Source organism: Bos mutus, chromosome 19 (genome assembly GCF_027580195.1).
Source record: "Bos mutus isolate GX-2022 chromosome 19, NWIPB_WYAK_1.1, whole genome shotgun sequence".
Classification (NCBI taxonomy): domain Eukaryota; kingdom Metazoa; phylum Chordata; class Mammalia; order Artiodactyla; family Bovidae; genus Bos; species Bos mutus.
The window spans coordinates 5,438,313-5,462,232 of record NC_091635.1 but is presented as its reverse complement, the minus strand read 5'-3'; the positions used below and the strand labels follow the sequence as shown (position 1 = coordinate 5,462,232).

General features: G+C 51.6%; 1 protein-coding gene across 2 annotated transcripts in view; it reads left to right on the top strand.

Annotated features, from left to right (window-relative positions):
- SDK2 (sidekick cell adhesion molecule 2) overlaps window positions 1–23,920 on the top strand; it is a 268,058-nt gene that overhangs the window by 195,476 nt on the left and 48,662 nt on the right. For both annotated transcript variants that reach the window (XM_070389019.1, XM_070389018.1), the window contains exons 16-25: window positions 2,556–2,696; window positions 4,752–4,933; window positions 6,050–6,165; window positions 16,182–16,377; window positions 16,590–16,688; window positions 17,046–17,237; window positions 18,948–19,069; window positions 20,067–20,176; window positions 20,275–20,425; window positions 23,499–23,736. In XM_070389019.1, coding sequence (XP_070245120.1) covers window positions 2,556–2,696; window positions 4,752–4,933; window positions 6,050–6,165; window positions 16,182–16,377; window positions 16,590–16,688; window positions 17,046–17,237; window positions 18,948–19,069; window positions 20,067–20,176; window positions 20,275–20,425; window positions 23,499–23,736 — 1,547 coding nt within the window. The remainder of the gene's footprint in view (window positions 1–2,555; window positions 2,697–4,751; window positions 4,934–6,049; window positions 6,166–16,181; window positions 16,378–16,589; window positions 16,689–17,045; window positions 17,238–18,947; window positions 19,070–20,066; window positions 20,177–20,274; window positions 20,426–23,498; window positions 23,737–23,920) is intronic.

Below are 23,920 nucleotides of genomic sequence, written 5' to 3'. Positions count from 1 at the left end.
TTTTTTTTTATCAGATGTCTAGTTTTTGGCTACTGAGTTGTATGAGTTCTTTATATATTTTGGATATTAACGCCTTATCAGATATATGGTTTGCAAATATGTTCTCCCATTCTGTAGGTTGCCTTTTCATCTTGTTTCTTTTGCTATGCAGATGCTTTTTAGTTTGATATAATCCTGCTTATTTGTTTTTCTTTTGTTACTTGTGTTTTTGGTACCATATCCAGGAAATTGCTGCTACGATTGATGCCAAGGAGCTTTTCCCCTATGTTTTAGTCTAGGAGTTTTATAGTTTCAGGTCTTAAGTTTGTCTTTAATCCATTTCAAGTTAAAAAAATTTTTTTGTGAGTGGTGTAAGATAGGGGTCCAGTTACCTTCTTCTGCATGTGGTTTTCCAATTTTCCCAACATCATTTATTGAAGAGACTGTCCTTTCCCCATTAAGAAGGGTTCATATTGTTAAAATGTCCATATCACCCTAAGCCATCTATTGAATCAATCCCATCCCTATCACAATTCCAATGGCATTTTTCACAGAAACAGAAAAAACAATCCTGAAATTTGTATAGAGCCACAAAAAAAAAACCCAAATACCCAAAACAATCCTGAGAACAAAGCAGAGAGTCAGAGGCATCATACTTCTTGATTCCAAACTATACTACAAAGCTATAGTCACCAAAGCAGTATGCCAGTCTTCCAAAACGAGACACACAGGGCGTTCCCTGAGAGGTTAGGACTCACACTTTCACTGCCATGGCCTGGCTTCAATCCCTGTTCAGGGAACTCAAATCCTACAAGCCGGCAGCACAGCCACAAAAAAAGAAAAAAAAATAGACACGCAGATGAGTGGAGCAGAACGGAGAGCCCAGAAATAAGCAGCCATAATATTTGCTAAGGGAGCCGCGAACGCACTTTGCTCTTAGATGTGAACCCAGACCCCTCCCCACACCCAGGTTAAATCAATCATTGTGGCTTCCCTACAGTTCCCGTGCGCTTGAGTCCTTCTGGCTTTTACGAGCCAGACGCCGTTGAGGCATGACACTCTAGCAGGAGCAAGAAGTGGCAGATAACGGCCTGGCATGGAGAATTTCATCATCCACCGTTTTTGTTTTTGTTTTGTTTGCAATTATTCTTTTCATTTTCTTGGTATAGCAGGCCTTGGCTGTGGCCCTGGGATCTCTCCTTGCAGTCCTCAGGCTTCTCTCTAGTTGTCACGTGTGGGCTCCAGAGCACACGGGCTCAGTGGTTGTGGCTCGTGGGCCTGGTTGCCCCGAGGCATGTGGGATCTTAGTTCCCTGACCAGGGATCGAACCTGCATCCCCTGCATTGGAAGGTAGATTCGTAACCACTGAACCACCAGGGAGGGCCCTCATTCACCGTTTATTGAGCATCTACTCTGGGCCAGGCCGTGTTTGGACCATGAGAGGTGGTGCAGAGAACAAAATCAACCCCGACCCAACCTTCCAGAGCTACGAACTCCCAATAACAAGAAGCCCCGAAGTGTAGGGAAACCATCCTATAACTTCTCCAGTCATTCAGGCTTCCCTTTGTAACACTGATTCATCTTCCTACTGAATCTGCATCCTAACAGCCCTGAGTCACACGGGAAAAGCTTGAATTACCCTCACTCCGGGCTGCACGAAGACATGGGAGGGTGCGGTACATTTTAGAAAAGCTATCCACCAGGGAACAAAAGCATAAACAAAGAGGGAAAGGCATCATCAGAAATAATTAACTCTTATTGTTTGTGGATGCCTGTCAGTTATGTGAAAAATCCACGGAGGTGGAATGCTGCGTCGCCTGGCCATGCCAGAGAAGGAAATGTAGTAGCCCCGGGCTTCAGGGTATGGGGTCGGAGGAGGGCTCAAACTCTCACCCCACTGGGCCTGCCCCGCCCCGGTCAAGGCCCAGCCTGTTTCGAGTTCACCACCAGCTGGGAACGGGGAGGTGAGTGTTTTAAACACTTCTGCTTCTAAAATTTTCGAACACCCATGACCTCCACCAGACCTGACGGCAGCTTCTTTGACAAATGGGAAACCGAGGCCTGGGTCCCTCGACCACACAGAAAGTACACTCATCTGATGCTCTCCAGGGACTTCCCTTGTGGCTCAGTGATAAAGAACCCACCTGCCAATGTAGGAGACACAGGTTCAATCCTGGGTCGGGAAGATCCCCTGGAGGAGGAAATGGCAACCCACTCCAGGATTCTTGCCTGGAGAACCCCGTGGAGCCTGGCAGGCTATAGTCCATGGGATCGCCAAGGGTCTGCCGTGACTTAGCGACTGAACAATTTGCCAACAGGGAGTGTTTTGAAAAGACATAGCATCATTCGCACTTCAACCACTTTTATAAAGCAGACAAATGGCGCTTTATTGTACTGCTTTTTCAGATAAAGAAACAAGCTCAGAGAGGTTAAGTGACTTGCCCAAAGGCACACAGCAATTGCGCAGAGTCTGCAGGGACAGAGTAGGGGTGGGACCTCTTCATATCCCTTTAAACTTCCGTGTTTGCCATCAAGACAAGGCGTGAAAAGACCTGTCCGTCCTTGGTATTTTCCAGGGTCTCCCTTCCTGAAGAGCCCCCCACAGCCCCTCCACAGAACGTCATCGCCAGTGGCCGGACCAACCAGTCCATCATGATCCAGTGGCAGCCGCCTCCTGAGAACCACCAGAATGGCATCCTCAAGGGCTACGTCATCAGGTAGGCGTCCACCCCAGGGACAGCAGGGAAGAGAAGGGGACAGAGATGGGGAGGGGCGGGAGTGGGTTGTTCCCAGATTCCTGGCAGGTCCTTCTCTACCTAACGAGGACCAGACAAGAAATGCCTACCCTACACTAGGAAGGATTGAGGCTAGACGTCCAGAAGAACTTCCAGCAGTGAGAGCCTTGGAATGCAATAGGAATGGTGAGAGAGAAGATACAGTGAAGTCTCCTTAAGGCTGTATGGATGGGCAAGTCTGTCAGACATCAGGGCTACAGGGAGACAGGTAACTCTCTGCGTCCAGGTTTCCCCAGTGGGTAAACTACTTGGCCAAGAATGGTTAAAAAGTGGAAATCTGGGGACTTCCTTGGCGATCCAGTGGTTAAGACTCTGTGCTTCTACAGCAGGGACCATGGATTTGATTCCCGGTCAGGGAATTAAGACCCAACATGCTTCATGGCACAGCCAAAAAAAAAAAAAGGAGCATTCCTTTCTTTGGTCTTTATGGAAAAATGAAGCCCAGTTTTATAGCCTTTTATTTTTCAGTTTGACTGTGGACACTTTGAAAAAATGAAGGTATTAGTCATTCAGTCGTGTCTGACTCTTTGCAACTCCATGGGCTGTAGCCACCAGGCTCCTTATTGGTAACCTAAAAGCATATTATTAAGTTGTAACTAAAATTTGGTGTTCAGAAAAGAAAATTTTAGCCTGTTATTTGAAACTACTGAGAACTCTCATCAATATTCTGAACTCAGGCTGGTTGCAAAATGCTAGGTAACTTCCCATATCTCTTTCCTGAACACTCACAGCATTGAACCCCCTAATCTTGGAAGAAGTTAGCATTGGTTTGGCTATTCCGTTATCAGTTATCATTAGTTCGGCTACTCCATAGTCAGTTAATTGTGTGGTGGGTCTGCTGGTGATTCTAACGGGCAGCGGTTCTCAGAGCGTGGTCCCTGAACCAGCGGTGTCAGTATCACTTGAGAACTAGACAGGAATGAAAATTCTCGGGTCCCACCCCTGGACTACCGAATGGGGAACTTTGGGGTTAGCCCAGAAAGCTGTGTTTTGACGAGCTTTTCAGGCGTCCTTAATGTACACTAAGGCTTTGAGAACCACTGATGTGCGGCTTCGTGATGCATCAAAATAATTTGGGGGCTCTAATTCCCTAATCGGAGAAGGCAGTGGCACCCCACTCCAGTACTCTTGCCTGGAAAATCCCATGGACGGAGGGGCCTGGTGGGCTGCAGTCCATGGGGTCGCTAGGAGTCGGACACAATTGAGTGACTTCACTTTCACTTTTCACTATCATGCGTTGGAGAAGGAAATGGCAACCCACTCCAGTATTCTTGCCTGGAGAATCCCAGAGATGGGGGAGCCTGTTGGGCTGCCGTCTATGGGGTCGCACAGAGTTGGACACGACTGAAGCGACTTAGCAGCAGCAGCAGCAATTCCCTATTAGAATCGAAAGTATGTGTGTATTGCGGTTCTCCTGTAAGCTATCCATCCTCCAAAATGTGCCTGTTCAGATCCCGTTTCTTTATTACCCTGTGTTCTTTTTCCCAGTGGAAGGTGGGACTTGGTAGAGCAGGTAGCCTCAGGCCTTTTTGTCTCCACCAAAGTGAGTGGCTGTCAAAAGAGGGAGCCATTCTCCTAGAGCAAGAAGGAAAATCAGCCCAAAGTTTGGAGACCACTCTCCCATCAATGACCTCTCAAAGCTGAGACCAGTGAGATCTTCCCAGGAGCTCTCAGCATCCTGTTAACCATCCCACCAACGTCCTCCTCCCCCATCAAAAACAATAGTCCAGACACATCCCCTAGACCTGTGTTATCCCGTAGGATAGCCTCTGGTCACTTGCAACTATTTAAATTAATAAAAAGAAATTAAATGACAAATGTAATTCCTCAGTTGCACTTAAGCACATCTCAGATGCCCAGCAGCTACCTGATTGGACAGCACGGATATGGACCATTTCCGCCATCACAGACAGCTTCCTGGACACGGGGCCATGCGGGCTGACTCTCATCCTTGGCATCCTGGCATTCTCCCCCCAGGTACTGCCTGGCCGGGCTTCCTGTCGGGTACCAGTATAAGAACATCACAGATGCCGATGTCAACAACCTGCTGCTCGAGGACCTCATCATCTGGACCAACTATGAGATCGAGGTGGCTGCCTACAACAGCGCCGGGCTGGGCGTCTACAGCAGTAAAGTCACCGAGTGGACGCTACAGGGAGGTGAGTGGGGACCGTGGCCGCTGCTTCTCCTTCTCCAAGGTCTGTGCCTGTGGGATCCTGTACTCGCCCAGTCCTAACGTGGGCTTCCCAGGTGGCTCAGACGGTAAAGAATCTACCTGCCATGCAGGAGATCTGGGTTTGATCCCTGGGTCGGGAAGATCCCTTGGAGAAGGAAATGGCAACCCACTGGAGTATCTCTGTCTGGGGAATCCCATGGACAGAGGAGCCTGGAGGGCTACAGTTCATGGGGTCAGAAAGAGTTGGACACGACTGAGCGACGGAGCAGCAGCAGCACCAGTGCTGACTGCCTCAACCATGTCGCCTGTTTTATCCAGCCCCGGGCTATTGCACCGGAGAAGGCAATGGCACCCCATTCCAGTACTCTTGCCTGGAAAATCCCAGGGACGGGGGAGCCTGGCGGGCTGCCGTCTATGGGGTCACACAGAGTCGGACACGACTGAAGCGACTCAGCAGCAGCAGCGGCAGCAGGCTATTGCACACTGTGCCCAGTTACCCTGTAGGGCGGGAGGATGGAGGAGAAGATGAAGAGGTTGGGGCGGGTATGATGAAGGCAGAGGCTTCGGGGGCACAGGGACCTTCTGCGAAGTTTCCCATTAACTGGATCATGAAACAGCTTACATTTAGTGTCGTACCTAAAAACCACCCTGAGCATTTTCAGATTCATCACTTGTATTTATGGGCATCCTGTGAAATGGGCCAGACCGGTTTTATTAAACCCAAACTAATCTACAGAAGCTTCCCAGGTAGCTCAGTGGTAAAGAATCCGCCTGCCAAGCAGGAGACGCCGGTTCGATCCCTGGGTTGGGAAGATCCCCTGGAGAAGGGAATGGCTCTCCAGTATTCTTGCCTGGAGAATCCCGTGGACAGAGGAGCCTGGCGGGCTACAGTCCATGGGGTCACAAAGAGTCAGACTCAACTTAGCGACTGAGCACTCAGGCAATCTACAGCGAGAGAGCATCTCGAGTCTCCGTGGCTGGGGGGTGGGGGGCGGGGTGTAAAGCTGTGTCTGCAGATCTTGTGTGTTTCCTCTGCTTCCCTGGGCCAGACAGACAGTGGCCCCTCCACCCACACCCCCACCTCTCTGCTCTCCCCCAGTCCCCACAGTCCCTCCGGGCAACGTGCACGCCGAAGCCACCAACTCCACGACCATCCGCTTCACCTGGAACGCCCCCAGCCCCCAGTTCATCAACGGCATCAACCAGGGCTACAAGGTGCGTGAGGTCTCTCCCGGCCCCGGTGGAAGCCTGCAAGGACACGGGCCGGAGACGAGCGGAGCAGGCGAGGGAGGGTACAGGAGGGCGTCCCCGCTGTTTCTGAAATCACTGGTTCAGGCCAAGCAGGGGACATGTACGTGATCAAGGCAGAGGGCCTCGGGCTGTCCCCAAGTCCACGTCCAGGCCCCAGGGAGTACGGACCTTGACCTGTCTGTGAGGTGCAACAGCGCAGTCTCAGTGAGACTGGGTTAGAAACAAAACCAGGTTTGTTTCAGGCTCGGGCCCTCCGCAGAGCCGTGGCCCCGTCAGAAATATCTAAAACGCACTTCTTACCCCTGAGCCGTGAGCTAAAGGGAGCGTTCAAGTCCTTGGACTGTACCTGACCCCGCCCAGTGTGTTTAAGGGCCGGACTAGGACTCAGAGCCCGGATTAGAGTCCTGGCTCTGCCTCTCACCGGCTCCCTGGACGAGTGAGTCCGTCTGAGCACCCTTCCTTCGGTAAATATTTACTGAGCCCGACTCTACGCATGTCTAGCGGCTGGGAAAGCAAGATACATTCTGTTCCCTCATTTGTGCATGAAAATGATGCTAATTTTTATTCCTTGGGGTTACGTGGGGATTAAGTGAGGATATTTGTATTTTTTGAGCAGAATGGCAAACACCTAACAAGCATTAGGGAAACGCTAGAAACAGGAGTGGAAGTGGACTAGCTGCTCGGACGGCCCTCCCGCGGTACCACAGTCGGGGCAGCTTAAACACCAGCAGTGTATCCCCTGAAAGTTCCGGAAGCGGGAAGGCCGAGAGCCCGGTGTCCTCGGGGTTTGTTCTCTCTGAGGCTTTTCTCCTTGGTGTGCAGACGGCCGCCTTCTCCGTGTTCTCACGCAGGCAGGCAGCACGGGGGGCGGGGGGTGGTGACACGTGTCACCAGGAAGCCAGCTGTGAGGGGGAGAGAACTTCAGGCTCTGGCTTGGAGCCCAAGGATCTGGCGACCTGGCAGTGACCGCAGACACTTTCAGAACATTCTCAAACCACCCGTGTGCAACAACCAAGAGTGTTTCTAGGACCTGCAGTCTCAGCCTTTATTGCTTCAAGGTCAAGGTGGCTGGACAGGAAGAGACTGAGATTAAATCACTGAGAGAATTTTTCTGCTGGTAAACCAAGGAGGGGGGCTTCCCAGGTGGCTCAGTGGTAAAGAACCCCCCTGCCAATGCAGGAGACATGAGACGCAGGTTCCATCTCTGGGTCGGGAAGATCCCCTGGAGGAGGGCATGGCAACCCACTCCAGGATTCTTACCTGGAGAATCCCACAGACAGAGGAGCCTGGCGGGTTACAGTCCATGGGGTCGCAGAGTCGGACATGACTGAGGCGACTTGGCACAGCACAGCAAAAAGGAGGGAGGGTCTAGGTTGGGACACACTCCAGCTGTGGCATCCCCCTCCCAGGAAGGCGCATCACCGAGGCCGAGCCGGCCTTCCTGGGCCAAGGCTGCAGCTCTCGCCGGCAGTGCTGGCTGGCTGGAGAAACCTCTTAATTGAGACTCTGGGGGGCGGCAGGGGAGGGAAAGGGGAGGCTCGAATCGTGCAGAGGAGCTGAGCTGGGAACAATTAGCTTCTTGTTGCTGACTCTAAGTTTCCTTCCACCCTGGGGAGCCCTGGGCTGCAAACTTCTAAGGCAAATGGCTCCCAGAGGGTCAAGGAGACCAGCTCAGTGGCCGGGACAATTAGTGCAAAGACCTATTATGTGCTGGAGCCAGAGGAGGCTACAGAAGCCCACCTGATTCCCAGGTCTGGGCAGTGCCCAGCACCCACTCCCTGCTCCGTGAAAGTCAGCGGGAAGGAACTGTCCAAATAGCTGGAGCATATAAACAGGTGAGGAAGACTCGCTTGTGCTTAGACAGGGCGCATTCTAGCGCCAGGCAGTATGGGCTTCTCTCCCGTACTTGTCTTGGACAAGGTGCACAAGAGCCCTAAGAAGGAAGACTTGTTATCATCACCCCCATTGTATTTCTTTATTTTTATTATTGTTTTCTGGCCGTGCAGCATGTGGGATCTTAGTTCCCTGACCAGGGATCGAACCCACACCCCCGCATTGGAAGTACAGAGTCTTGACCCCTGGACTGCCAGAAACATCCCTCGTTTTATTTTATTTTAAACATTGATTTGTGCCGGGTCTTAGTTGCAGCGTGTGAATTCTTAGTTGCAGCACGTGGGAGCTAGTTCCTTGACCAGCTCCCTGTATTGGGAGCTCAGAGTCTCAGCCACTGGATCACCAGGGACGTTCCCATCACCCCATGTTGTAGAGGAAGAAACTGAGGCGTGAGGACAGGTAATGTGTTCAAAGTAACCACACAGCTCAGATTCAAACTCCAGACCCTACACCTTGCCTTGCATTAAAAATAAAGTGTCATATGATTTAACTGTCAAATAATGACCATAACTGATTTTTTTCTAAGTGCAGATGGATACAGGTGGGGATTTTGCTTCTTGCTCCTTCCACCTTCAGTGTCACAGGGAGGAAAAAAAGCAGTGTTCATCTCTTCCATCCTTCAGTGAGAAGGGACCTTTTTCCCCCTTTGAATTGTGAAAGAATTTCAAACATCTGCAGAATTAGAGAGAAGACTAAAATGACTGGGTAAAGCCATAGTGCACTGTGGCTTCACAGTTACCAACACACGGCCCAGCGTGTTCCCTCTGTTTTTTTCTTATTTATGTAAATGGCTGCGTGAGGTCTTAGTGGCTGCCCTGCAGCACATGAGATCTTAGTTCCCCGACCAGGGGTGGAACCCACTTCCCCTGCATTGGAAGGTGGATTCTTAACCACTGGACCACCAGGGAAGCCTTGTTCCCTCTATTTTCCAGCCTCTGTCCTAGAATATTTTTAAGACAATCCCAGGTATTGTATCCTTTCATCCATTCATATTCCCGCAGAGAAACATTATAAAGTCTCTACTTAAAACCTCACCACAGTAACCACATTCTCATTACGGTGCCTTCAAATATCAATGGTCCCCTTAATAGTATCAGATACCCAGTCAGCGTTCAAACCTCCTGGTCTCCAAATCCTTTCCTTTACTGGCTGGTTTATTTGCCTCAGGATCCAAAGGAAAGCCACATAGCTGCAGTTGGTTGGACTTTTCTAGGTTTCAGTTGGCCCACGGGTTCTCTGTTCCCCTCTTTCTCCTTTTTAGTTTATTTTGTAGAGAAACTTAGTCATTTATCCTATAGAATTTTCCACAGCCTGGCTGGATCGGCTGATTGCATCCCTGTGGGGTCATTTAATTTATTCTTCTGAACACTATATATTTGCAGTAATTTGGAATTTAGAATGAGAGGTTTGATCCGGTTCAGGCTTGAATATCTTTTTTCAAAATATTACTTCCTAGATGGTGCTGTGCATTCTCATTAGCCGGCAAAGCATCCAACTGTCTCTCTTACTAGGATGTAGTGGCCACGATGATCCTTGTGTGGTCTGTTATCTCAGTACGGGTTGCAAAAGGAGAAGTGAATGTTGTGATTTTTGTCTCGATTTATGAGCTGAAATACTTTCCCCCCCACCCAAAAAAAAAGAATTTTTCCCTTAACAGCTTTTTGGTTACCTGAAGTTTTAGTTCATCTAGGGAAAGCATGGTAAGTGCTCAAGTCTTTTCCGTAAGTTAACAATTTTCAGAGGAATGAACTGGTTCCTCGGCATCTTCTAAGGTGACAGATGAGTTTAGATGGGGGCAGGAGGCATCTGTGCTGTTGCTGTTATTGTTAGTATTATTATGTCCTTAGGGAATTTTAATACATCTGTTATGTTTCAAGCCACTGCGGTTATTACTTTTATTGATGCCAGACTGACCCATCACCTGCCTCTTCAAGTTGGTGAGTCCTTCTGATGTGGGCTCAGCAGTCTTCTTTTCCTCTTTCACCTGCGCTGGGTCTTCGTTGCCGCGTGCAGGCTTCTCGTTGTGGGGGCTTCTCTTGTGTGGGGCTCAAGCTCTAGGTGCACAGGCTTCAGGAGTTAACAGCACGCGGGTTCAGTAATCGTGGTGACAGGCTCAGTTGATCCAAGGCATGTAGAATCTTCCCGAACCAGGGATCCAACCTGTGTCCCCTGCATTGGCAGGCAGATTCTTAACCACTAGACCACCAGGAAGTCTCAGCCCCAGGGCTCTCTGGTAGCGTCCTTGCTCCCTGGTATGACAGGATGGCACACACTATCTTCTCCTCCTGCAGCGTGCCTGGGATCAGCCACGTCTTCAGGGAGCCCTTGTTTCTTTTAAATGATAGTTAGATACCAGAATCTGGGCAATGGGGTGCTCCTGGTTCTAGCACTGACTGTTGTTTCGAAGCTCTGTGAATGGGCAACTGAAAAATACTATTTTAAAAGATAAACGTATACCGATACTTCCAATTCAATTTCAGGACTTTCAGATTTCTTTTAAAATAATCTCGTGGGTCTTTTCTCTCTCTTTTCTCCATACTAAAAATCGAATTCTTTTCACACCAAAGAATCACTGACCTACTTGATCCCACAGACACCCACAACAGTTTCAGAATAGTAATATCAACACTGTAGTTACTGAAAATAGCTTCAGATGATCTGTAGGTCTTTCTGGTTTTAGGGTGTATCCCAGCAAGATATACTCCCCCACCCCTTTCTGTGCTGCAAAGTCTTTGAAAGGGTTTCTTTCTGATTTTTGCTCCAACTCAATACACTGTGAAGTTCATTTGTTTCCTTTTGGTTTTGATTTTTAGGGATTGATTTTTTAATTTAATTTCATTCTGTAATTATGTAGCATATTTACATGGTTCCAAGGTTAAATCTACAAAGAAAAGTTAACTCCAAGAAAATCAGCCTGAATTCTGGTCCTCTGCCTTCCCAGTAGAATTTGTTTCTTTTTGTGTGTTGGTTTGGTTTGATTTTCCCTTCCATTTCTTTAACATAAACAAATACATGCATACATCAATGTGTCTCCTCGCCTCAGATGAATGACGGTGTATGATACGTGCTTTCTCCATCTTGCTGCTATTTTCATTATATCCTGGAGATCACTTTGTAGGCGTATATAGAGATACTTCATGTTCCTTTTTTAAAAATCTGCATTGTAGTGCATTATGTGGATCTCACATTGTTTGGTCAACCAGCTCCCTAGTGAAGACATTTTGGTTGTTTCCTGTCTTTCCTGTAACAAACATTTCCACAGTGAACAGTTTTATGCATACATCTTTTTATATTTTCATGTGTAACTTTGGAATAGATTCTTAGAAATAAGATTGCTAAGTCAAAAGATAGATATATATAATTTTGCTGCTGTGGCCAAATTGCCCCCATTATTTTTTTTTTCATTTTTTAATTTAATTTTCAACCAGAAATATATTTACCCAATTCAAAACCCAACAAACATAAATAAGGCAAACTTAGAGCAGAAATCTTCCTTCCATCCCACGCCCTTCCACCCCAGCCCCTCATCTGCCTGTTCTTTCCCACCCAACCTTGAAATTCTCCCCACTCCAGGGAATCACTGTTGTTAATTTCTTACATATCCTTCCAAGATGTTTTATACAAATCTGTGCACATGCAAAGAGATAGAAAAATAGAAAGAGGAGGGGAGGGAGAAAAAGAGAATTTCCCCTTCTTTTCTTAATTTGAGTATATAGCAGGCCAAACGTACTATCCTGGACTCGCGAGCCTGTAATGTACTACCTCCATCAGAAACAAGACACATCAATTCAGCCCTTTTCTCTACAACCATCAGAGCAGACCATCAGTTCAGTTCAGTTCAGTCGCTCACTCGTGTCCGACTCTTTGCGACCCCATGAATTGCAGCACACCAGGCCTCCCTGTCCATCACCAACTCCCAGAGTTCACTCAGACTCACGTCCATCGAGTCAGTGATGCCATCCAGCCATCTCATCCTCTGTCGTCCCCTTCTCCTCCTTCCCCCAATCCCTCCCAGCATCAGAGTCTTTTCCAATGAGTCAACTCTTCACATGAGGTGGCCAAAGTACTGGTGTTTCAGCTTTAGCATCATTCCTTCCAAAGAAATCAGGGCTGATCTCCTTCAGAATAGACTGGTTGGATCTCCTTGCAGTCCAAGGGACTCTCAAGAGTCTTCTCTGACACCACAGTTCAAAAGTATCAATTCTTCGGCGCTCAGCCTTCTTCACAGTCCAACTCTCACATCCATACATGACCACAGGAAAAACCATAGCCTTGACTAGAGAAACCTTTGTTGGCAAAGTAATGTCTCTGCTTTTGAATATGCTATCTAGGTTGGTCATAACTTTCCTTCCAAGGAGTAAGCGTCTTTTAATTTCATGGCTGCAGTCACTATCTGCAGTGATTTTGGAGCCCAGAAAAATAAAGTCTGACACTGTTTCCACTGTTTCCCATCTATTTCCCATGAAGTGATAGGACCGGATGCCATGATCTTCGTTTTCTGAATGTTGAACTTTAAGCCAACTTTTTCACTCTCCTCTTTCACTTTCATCAAGAGGCTTTTGAGTTCCTCTTCACTTTCTGCCATTAGGGTGGTGTCATCTGCATATCTGAGGTTATTGATATTTCTCCCAGCAATCTTGATTCCAGCTTGTGTTTCTTCCAGTCCAGCATTTCTCATGATGTACTCTGCATATAAGTTAAATAAGCAGGGTGACAGTATACAGCCTTGACGTACTCCTTTTCCTATTTGGAACCAGTCTGTTGTTCCATGTCCAGTTCTAACTGTTGCTTCCTGACCTGCATACAGATTTCTCAAGAGGCAGGTCAGGTGGTCTGGTATTCCCATCTCTTTCAGAATTTTCCACAGTTTATTGTGATCCACACAGTCAAAGGCTTTGGCATAGTCAATAAAGCAAAAATAGATGTTTTTCTGTAACTCTCTTGCTTTTTCCATGATCCAGCGGATGTTGGCAATTTGATCTCTGGTTCCTCAGCCTTTTCTAAAACCAGCTTGAACATCAGGAAGTTCACGGTTCATGTATTGCTGAAGCCTGGCTTGGAGAATTTTGAGCATTACTTTACTAGCATGTGAGATGAGTGCAATTGTGCGGTAGTTTGAGCATTCTTTGGCATTGCCTTTCTTTGGGATTGGAATGAAAACTGACCTTTTCCAGTCCTGTGGCCACAGCTGAGTTTTCCAGATTTGCTGGCATATTGAGTGCAGCACTTTCACAGCATCATCTTTCAGGATTTGAAATAGCTCAACTGGAATTCCATCACCTCCACTAGCTTTGTTCGTAGTGATGCCTCCTAAGGCCCACTTGACTTCACATTCCAGAATGTCTGGCTCTAGGTGAGTGATCACAGCATCGTGATTATCTGGGTAGACCATCGTGTCTCCTATAATCCTGAGGCTCAGAGAGGTTGACTGACTTTCCCAGTAAATGACAGAGTTGAGCTTTAGTTTCCCCATGGCAGGTGGGAGCTTAGTTTCCTGACCAGGGATCAAACCCATGTCCCCTGCATTGGAAGACAGTCTTAACTCCTGGACCACCAGGGAGGTCCCTTGGTTTTGGTTTTGTAACAGCGCAGAGCAGTGATTCCCATCTCATCCTCATTGCGATGGTGAAACGGGACTCGTAGGTGATAGACTGACCCAGTGCCAGGCCCAGTGCGTGTACATGGAGCACAGACTCCACCCCATGGCTGCCAGAGCCCAGCGCCTTTGAGGGCACTAGAAGGCACCAAAGACGCTTCTCTTGTCTCCCTGGTCCTGAGGGAGAACCCTCAGCCCCTCCTCTGCAGGTGCAGCTGTGGAAGGACAGGTGGTCCACACGCCAGAATAAACGTTCTGAAGCCGCCTCCGCCATCTTGGTCTCTGGCCTGGATGTGCGCATGCCTGGCGTGACTCCACTGCGCCAGGCTTCCGGCATCCTGTGCACGTCTTCCGGGTCATTTCTGAAGACAGTTCCCTGTGATACTGTTTCCAGGCACTTGTCAGGACGTTCTTTGTCCCTTATCTTTTTTTTTTTAATGGTAGTGATCATAATTGGTCTAAACTCAGTAAGATTATATTTACCTAGATTTTGCACTTACTGGAGAATACACCACGCAATTAATTCTAACGGCATAATTAATTTGAATTTACATTAATTAAATTAAATTAAAACATCAAACTTGTTTCTTCATCTACTCCAAAGAAGTTCAGCAATTTAATTGCTATGAAACAAGATAACCGAAATAAGGAGGGTATTTAACATACTTATTAAATGCCACTTAGTATTTCTGATTAGTATTTTTAGGGTCTAATTAGTGTCTAATTAACTTGCTATCGGCTATCTTTTCACAATACCAATTAAATTTCCAAACATCCTTTATAAACAGGCGGCCATGAAAAGGAGCAGATTAAGCATTGTTATGGGCGTGAGTTAATCAGGAAACATTGGCATGGTATTGTTTTATGTCTATAAATACCCGGGCTTATTAAAACTCATCCCGTGTTGCTTTTCACCATTAATTGCTATTTAATCAACTTCAAATAAAGGAGGAAATCTCTGAGACCAGCTGTCATTGTTAGAGACAGAAGAAGGGCCCAGAAAAAAAGGAGTGGGGACAAGAGACCAGGAGGCAGAAAGATGCGGCCATGTGGATGGATCCAGAGATGATCACACTGAGTGCGTCAGAAAGAAAAAGGCAAATGCTATAGGATTTACATGTGGAATCAAAAACATGACACAGATGAAGTTACCTGTAAAACAAAAGCAGACTCACAGACTTGTGGATGCCTCGGGGGAGGCAGGGGAGAGAGGGATGGATGGGGAGTCTGGGATTAGCAGGTGTAAGCTAGTATACGTAGGATGGATCACCAACAGGTCCTACTGTATAGCACAGGAACCATACTCGCTGTCCTGTGATAAACCATAATGAAAAGAATATTTTAAAAGAATGTGTGTATATGTAAGGGGCTTCCCGGGTGGCGCTAGTGGTAAAGAACGTGCCTGCCCCTGCAGGAGGCATAAGAGACGTGGGTTGGATCCCTGGGTTGGGACGATCCCCTGGAGAAGGAAATGGCAACCCACCCCAGAATTCTCCTGGAGAATTTCCATGGGCAGAGGAGCCTGGCGGGCTATGGTCCATAGGGTCGCAAAGAGTCGGACACGACTGAAGTGACTTGGCACGCATGCACACATATATATGTATCACTGAATCACTTGGCTGTACAGCAGAAATTAACACAACACTGTGAATCAACTACACTTCAGTTTTAAAAAACAGGAGGCAGGAAGAGATGGAAGGGGAGGTGGGGAGTTTATGCAGCTATGGGTGGGATGTATAGAGTGGAGATTAAATGAAAAGTGATGATGAGTTTCCAGACAGGGTTTTCCTGTTGACACTCCACCTCTAGCAGATGGTTAAGATTAAAATCCCAACTCAGAACAAGTTTAAAAGGATTAGAGTTAGCTACACACTGAAGTTCCGGGGGAAAACTGTCCTACCCCAGACAGAGAAAGACAAAGGAGTCCAGGTATTGGAAACAGAGACCCTCAGCTTCTAGCCGCTGTGTGATATAGTAAAGTCACTTAGCCTCTCTGAGCCTATTTCATTATCTGTGAAAAACCAGACTGGCTTCGTGCCTATGTAGTCACTCAAGTCTCCATACTTGGAAGGACTCCATATTTGGGTCAACATTTTGCTGCTGTCTCTGGAAATTCTTAACAATTTTTAAACAAGGGGGTCTCCATTTGCATTTTGCTCTGGATCTGCAAATTATGTAGCCAGTCTTGGTCAAGTCCCTCCCTACGGGGTTGCTGTGGGGACTGAGTGAGAGATGACCCGTTGAAAGCACCCTACTGGCTGCCTTGCTTAGAGTAAGTCACTCAAGGAATGGAAAAGCACCCCAGAGTGAGCTCCCAGAGGACAGATGCTCCAGGGGCCTGTGGGTACCAACTCGGCTGCCCTTCCCTGGGAGGAGGGACCCTAGGGCGCTGGGCTCCTGGACACTGTCCGTGGCCCAGCCTCTGGGAAAGCGCTGGGCCTCTGCTGGTCTCGTTCTTGCCACCCTGCTTGAGTGCCTGGCCTCTCTGCAGCTCATCGCCTGGGAGCCGGAGCAGGAAGAGGAGGTTACCATGGTGACCGCCCGGCCCAACTTTCAAGACAGCATCCACGTGGGCTTTGTGTCTGGCCTGAAGAAGTTCACAGAGTACTTCACCTCCGTGCTGTGTTTCACCACCCCCGGGGACGGGCCCCGCAGCACCCCGCAGCTGGTGCGCACCCATGAGGATGGTAGGCAGCCCCCGGTCCCGGCTCCCTCTGCCCCCCACTCCCTACGTGCCCCCCCTCCATGGGCCAGGCTGCGCGCTCCAGGCACAGGGCAGCCCTGCTCTTGTCTTCCAGCCTGGGGTGCCCCTGGAGCCCCACGGGTCATCTTGCAGACGGTGGTCTCTCTCTGGCTCTAACTGGCCTCGGGTGGGGTGGGGGGCCTTCTCGGGGTGCAGTGCCTGGGCCTGTGGGACACCTGAGCTTCAGTGACGTCCTGGACACCTCGCTGAAAGTCAGCTGGCAGGAGCCAGGGGAGAGGAACGGCATCCTCACAGGTAGGCCCCTCGGCCTTGCCAACCTGGGGGGTGAGCCAGGCCGGAAAGGGTCATCCTGTCCATCCCCCTGCCGCCTACCCAGCGTCCCTCCAGAGCCTCTCAGCAGACCAGTCTTTCTTGGATAAGACTCAGAGGAGGTTCTCAGCCCCTCTGCTCTGTGGCACACCCCAGCTCCTCACCGTGGCTGCAGTCCCCACACAGCGAGGGCGCCCCCCCGACCCACGATGCTCCCACTTCCCCGGAGGCAACTTGCTTCCAGCGCGTGTCCAACCGCCAGACTCATGGGGACGTGAGCAGCAGAGCAGAAGGCTGAAGCCACCGCAGCTGAGCTTACACAGCACTGCGGGCTCTCCCCAGGCTACCGGATCTCCTGGGAGGAGTACAACCGCACCAACACGCGTGTGACCCACTACTTGCCCAACGTGACCCTGGAGTACCGCGTGACCGGGCTCACCGCGCTCACCACCTACACCATCGAGGTGGCCGCCATGACCGCCAAGGGCCAGGGCCAGGTGTCGGCCTCCACCATCTCCTCGGGGGTGCCTCCAGGTGGGTGCCCGCCGCCCGCGCCCGGCTTCTGCCCGCTCTCCTCCTGATGGCGGCCACTTCCGTCCCACACAGCCAGCCCCTCCCTGGGGTCTGTGGTCCCTGGGTGCCCCCAGGGCTGGCCTCGCCCTAGTGATGGCAAGGCTGGGTGGACTCTGCTGCTTCCTCGCTTGGCTCTCAGGGGAGCCCAGACCCCGCAGGCCCCGACCCTTCTCTCTTCCGCCCCTGGCTGCCTCCCGCCCCCGACTGCCCACACCAGGCTCTGCATCACACACTGGGGTCTGTGACTCAGGGAAAGAACTCTCACTGTCACCCGAAGGGTCCAAACGGGATTCCAGCCAGTGGGAATGTGTGCTGGGAGCCGGGTAGAGCAGGGTGCGAGTAATCCCACCCCCAGTTTAAAGAGCAGGCTGAGGCCCCTTCTCAGCCCCGCTTCTGCCAGACTCTGCGACCTCGAGCAAGTCATGTGCCCCCTGTGCCTCAGTTTCCCCATCTGTATCAATGGGGAGATGCTCTGGATACCCACACATTCCCGTCTGGGTCTGTGAGTCTGTTTGTGCGATGTGGCCAGGATGCCTGGAGCCTCCCACCCACCAGGATGGTTGAGATAACTGGGCTTCAGCCGACCCCACGTGATAATAACAGTGACAAGGAGGAGATTGTTTGTGGCCCAATCGTGTCCGACTCTTTGTGACCCCACGGACTGTAGCCCGCCTGGCTCCTCTTTTGTCCATGGGATTCTCCAGGCAAGAATACTGGAGTGGGTTGCCATTTCCTTCTACAGGAGATCTTTCCTGACCGAGGGATCAAACCTGTGTCTCCCACATTGCAGGCAGATTCCTTACCATCCTAGCCACTAGGTAGTTATTAAGTTACTTGATAATTTAAGCCAGCACTGACGGTTGATGAAGTGCTCACCCAGCCCAGGGCTCCACGCATCAGTGCACTGAATCCCCCCAGTAACCCTGGTGGCTCAGATGGTAAAGAATCTGCCTGTCAGTGCAGGAGATGCAGGTTCAATCCCCGGTCAGGATGATCCCCTGGAGGAGGGCATGGCAACCCACTCCAGTATTCTTGCCTGGAGAGTCCCATGGACAGAGGAGCCTGGTAGGCTACAGTCCATGGGGTCGCAAAGAGTTGGACACAATGAAGCAACTAACACACACACACAGGAACCCTGAGGTAGACAATATTATCATCTGCACTTTACCAAGAAAGAGACTGTGGCACAGAGAGGTTAAGGAACTTGCCCAAAGACACACAGCATCGGAAGCAGTCTGACCCTGGCATCTGAGCTCTTTCTGTTCATCCTGAACCTCAAGGCTCCTGATCAGGATACAAGGTCTCCTCCTTCCCCTCACCCGTCCTCCAAATCTCCCTCAGGCAGTATCATTTGGGGAGCGCTGTCGCAGGTTATGGGTGGATGGAGAGGAGGATTCTTTCTAGGAAGCCCAGCCCCTGTTGCATGGCCCTGAGGTTCTTTCAGCCCTGAGCCTGCCCCGTCCCTGGTCTGAACACAGCGAGCCATAGATGCAGGACGAAAGCTTGTGTTGGGGTTGGGGTTGTGGGGGGTGAGGCCTCGGTCTGCTCGGAGGAGGAGGAGGAGGTTTCCAGGAAATATGTGACACGGCCCCCTCTGTGCCCAGAGAGCCCTGTTCGATGTGGAAAGACCTTCTTCTTAATCTCCCTTCCTGCCCTATTTCCTTTTTCCAGAACTCCCCGGAGCCCCCACCAACCTGGGCATTTCCAACATCGGTCCGCGCTCCGTGACCTTGCAGTTCAAGCCAGGCTATGACGGGAAGACCTCCATCTCCCGCTGGCTGGTGGAGGCCCAGGTAGAGCCTGCGGAGGGGAGAGCGGGCAGCCTGCCCTTCGCTTGGGCCACGCCCCTGCTCTTGAGAGCAAACTGTGTGTGTGTTTACATCAGTGTGAAGTCTATATGCGAGGTACAGAAGGCCAGGTGCACCAAAAGTGTCCACAGTTCCCCTCTGCCTCACCTGTACACACATGCCTACACACACACATGCACACACACACACGCACACACCCTCTGATCAGTGTGGCGACCTGCTGGCCCAGAGAAATGACCAGCTGCTTCCTTTACACTCATGGTTCTCAGCTTGGCCTCACCAGGGGAGTGTTCAGAAACTGCAGTGCCCGGGTCCCACCCCCAGGAACTCTGATCTAGCTGGGGTTTTGGCTGCGATGAGTCTCTGTGGCTTCGCGTGGGCTTTCTCCGGTCGTGCCGCACAGGCTTTGCACTGCACTAGCTTCTCTTGTGGAGCCCCAGCTCTAGAGCAAGGGCCTCAGTCCTTACTGCACGCGGGCTCAGCAGCTGCAGTTCATGGGCTCCAGGGCTCAGGCTCAGTAGTTGAAGCACATGGGCTTTAGTTGCTCCGCAGCACGTGGAATCTTCCCAGACCAGGGATCAAACCCGAGTCCCCTGCGTCGGCAGGCAGATTCTTATCCACTGGACCACCAGGGAATCCCCTAGCTGGGGTTTTAGAAACATGCCAGCTGTTCAGGAGAATCACCTGGGAAGCTTACTTACTGAACAAGCAGACTCCTGGGCACCACCCCCAGGGTTTCTGATGCTTTCACGGGCAGGGCCCAGGAATGGGTTTGTATTGTAATAAGTGTCCCATGAGATTCTGATGCAGGCAGGCTCAGGGTCACCCTTGAAGTCATGTTTAAGGGCCTGGAAAGAAGGGGGCCCCAGTTGGTGTCCTCCAGGTGAGCCATGGGATTTGTGTCAAAGCCTTGCATGGGCTGGCCTGCACCCCCAGCTCAGCCTGGCGGGCTGGCCGGCTCTAAGGGGGTCTCCCTTTGCAGGTGGGCATGGTCGGGGAGGGAGAGGAATGGCAGCTGATCCACCAGCTCCCCAACGAGCCCGACGCCCGCTCCATGGAGGTGCCCGACCTCAACCCCTTCACCTACTACAGGTACGGGGCGCGGAGGCGAGGGGCTGCCCGCACAGCAGTGGGCTCGGCCTGGCGGCCTGCCCTCACCCTTGCGCCCGCCCTCTCTCCCCCCATCTCAGCTTCCGCATGCGACAGGTGAACATTGTGGGCACCAGCCCACCCAGCCAGCCTTCTAGAAAGATCCAGACCCTCCAGGCACCCCCTGACATGGCCCCAGCCAACGTGACCCTGCGCACGGCCAGTGAGACCAGCCTGTGGCTCCGCTGGATGGTGAGGCTCCCGCGAGCGCGGTGAGGGCCCTGGGGGTCGGACGTCTGCTTGCGCCTCATCACCCTGCAGAAGCGGGCATCCGCTGGCTCACCTCCAGCCCCCTTCTCGCTTCTGGCCATCAGTCTTAGCCAGACAAACAAGTGTTCTACGTGATAAGAAGTTAGAAAACACTTTATTGAGCGTTGCCACGTGTCAAGCATTTTACCTTTTTTCTTCCATATAATCCTGCAAAGGACACATTACTATCCCAAGTTACAGCTAAGAAAAATGAGGCTCAGAAAGGTTATGCATTCACCCAGTCACACAGCTCCCTGCGGTGGTTCTGGGATTCAGACCTAAGTAGTCTCGCCCACCAAGTCGGAGAATGAGTGGCTCCTCCTGAGGTTCCGGGAGAGTTGGCAGAGCCATTAAGCTCTGTCCCCATAGGCTCCACGTCGAGGGTCATTACCCCACGTGACCCCGCACGAGTTGGTGATACAGCTGAGGGCTTCCCCTCCCGCCAGGCACTGTCTGAGTGTTCTGAGCGCTGTCGGCGTTGGACACTGAGCCCTCCCTGTGGGAGCCTGTGACAGTAATCCTGGCCCCACTTTACAGATGACGAAACTGAGGCAGAGAGAGGTGGGATAACTTTCCCAAGTAACCTTCCCTCCATCCTCCCACACCCTCTAGTTAACAGCAGGGCTCAGAATCCCAACCCAGGGCCCCCGAAACCCACTGCCGTAAACCCTGAGCATGCTTTTGTTCTTGGGGAACAAGAGAACATTTCTCCCCCTGAACATTCCCCCGGGACAGCATTTCCCGGGATGAAGCCCCACCGAGCAACAAACCAGGAGGAATTCCTAGATGAGGAGACGTGGGGCCAGCTCTGCACAGCCCAGCTTCTTAGAAAACCCAGGAACCCTAGCTTCGGGGGGAGCTTGCCCGACTCGGCTTCACTTGGTCCCTCCAGCCACCAACTCATTTTTTTAAACATTCGTTTATGGATATATTTATTTCGCTGCATCAGGTCTTAGTCGCCACGTGTGGGATCCTAGTTGTGGTGAACAGACTCTCTAGTTGCAGCACAGGAGCTCAGGAGTAGCGGGGCAGGGGCTGTCGTTGCTCCGTGGCATATGGGATCTTAGTTCCCTGCCCAAGGATCAAACCCGCGTCCCCTGCATTGCAAGGCGAGTTCTTAACCACTGGACCACCAAGGAAGTCCCCACACAACTCCTTTTGGCCTCCACTAAAGAGAGCTGAGCGCCGAAGAATTGATGCTTTTGAACTGTGGTGTTGGAGAAGACTCTTGAGGGTCCCTTGGATTGCAAGGAGATCCAACCAGTCCATCCTAAAGGAAATCAGTCCTGAATATTCATTGGAAGGACTGATGCTGAAGCTGAAACTCCAATACTTTGGCCACCTGATGCAAAGAACTGACTCATTTGAAAAGACCCTGATGCTGGGAAAGATTGAAGGCGGGAGGAGAAGGGGACGACAGAGGATGAGATGGTTGGATGGCATCACTGACTCGATGGACATGAGTTTGAGCAAACTCTGGGAGTTGACGATGGACAGGGAGGCCTGGCATGCTGCAGTCCATGGGGCCGCAGAGTCGGACATGACTGACTGACTGAATTGAACTTAACTGAAAGATCTTTACTAGTTGTCCCAAACTCAACTTAAAAAGCACCGAGCTTTGGTTTATCAGAACCAAAGCTTATCAGGGTTATGGTTTATCAGGTCATTGCTGCCTTTCATTTACGTAGACAGCCTGACGGAGGCGCTGGTGACCGTAAACCCTGGATAAGCGCTAATTATGAACAATGAGCCCTGCCCCACCCCCCTCTGCCAGCTGCGGGCACCGCGCGGAGCTGTCCACCTGCCCAGCCCACCACCCCCCATCCCCACTTCCCTCCTCCGCTCCGCTCCCCTCCAGGCTGGCTCTCTGATTGCCCCCGCCCCTCCCTCTAAGGTTTCCAAGGCTGAGACGTCCAATACCCGGGGTGGGGGCCGGAGGGGCAGAGGAGGCAGTTGCCGGGCTGTGCGGGGCCCGGGCCCCTTGGGGCCCCCCTAATGGCACGGCCCCTTACCTTTCCTTAGCAGGCGAGGGAGCCTGCGACCTGGGCCCAGCTCGAGCTCTCAGGCGCATCGATCGCTGCCTTAATGGTCTCTGGTCTGTTTCACTTAAGTGTCTATAGGAGCGGGGCCGGGGAGAGAGTATGGAGGGGGCGAGGCACAGGCTGAGGAGCTGGAGAAAGTGGGTCAGAACATGGGGGCCCGTGGATCAGGGGCTCTTTGGGGAAGCAGAGCGGGGGCCAGTGAGGGCTGAGAGCACCCCAGCTCCAGCCCTGCCACCGTCAGAGCGAGAGTCTTCTAGTGCCTGCCCGGGTCACAGGCTGCCCCCGACAGGCCCACCTCTCCACTGCGGGTCAGCACCGCCAAGTTCATCCAGATGACCTTAAGGCAGTGGCCTCGGCATCACCAGCCTAGTCACAGGCCCAGGAGAGGAAGTTGTTTTTGTTTTTGTTTTTTTTTCTCTTCACCGAGACTCCAAGAAGAGGGAGACTGAAAATGCACAGGAGAGACGGAGGTGTGCTGGGCGGAAGGACTTCCTGGCAGCGGCTCCTGTGCTGGAGACGCTGTCTCCGCACGCTTGTTCTCCAAGGGCAGACGCGGGCTGAGATCGGGCATGTTGCAGGCAGTTAAATAAGTGTCTGTTGGCAGGCTGGGGGAAGGAGTTTAGTGGCAGAGACCGCAGGCAGAGGTGCCACGTGTTAGACAGCCTGTACGCCGCTCCTCCTGGGCCAGCCCCCTCGGCAGGGTCGTAAATTTGTCATACACACTGTAGAGTGGTTTCTGCCTCTCCTCTGAGCCCGGGGGGAGACTCGGGGAGAAGGTGGGGCCATCAGAAACACAGAGTCACACAACCAAGCCATGCTCAGCGTTGAGCGTGCCTCACACAGTGCCGAGAGGCTGGGCAGTAGGCTGGGTAATCCCGAAGTCTCCCCGGAAGAGGCCGCTCGAGCCTGGCAAGTCTGCGCAGCGTGGGGCAGGCCTCACAGCAGTCTGCGCCCCACCCCCATCCCCCCTGCAGCCTCTCCCGGAGATGGCATACAACGGGAACCCCGAGTCGGTGGGCTACAAGATCAAGTACAGCCGGGCAGACGGCCACGGCAAGACGCTGAGCCACGTGGTCCATGACCGTGTGGAGCGCGAGTGCACCATCGAAGACCTGGAGGAGTGGACAGAGTACCGTGCACAGGTGCAGGCCTTCAACGCCGTCGGGAGCGGGCCCTGGAGCCCAGCGGTGATGGGCCGGACCCGGGAGTCAGGTACCGGCCTGGGTGCCCGCCCCTCACCCAGGTCACCCCCCTGTGGCCTGGGGACAGCCCACCTCAGTCCCTAAGGCTGGAGCTGCTGTGCAGGAATGTCCTGGGCTCATTCTCCTGTTTGTGCTCAGCGTCTGGCAGAGCATCCTGTGTGTGTGTGTGTGTGTGCGTGCGTGTGTCTGTAGTA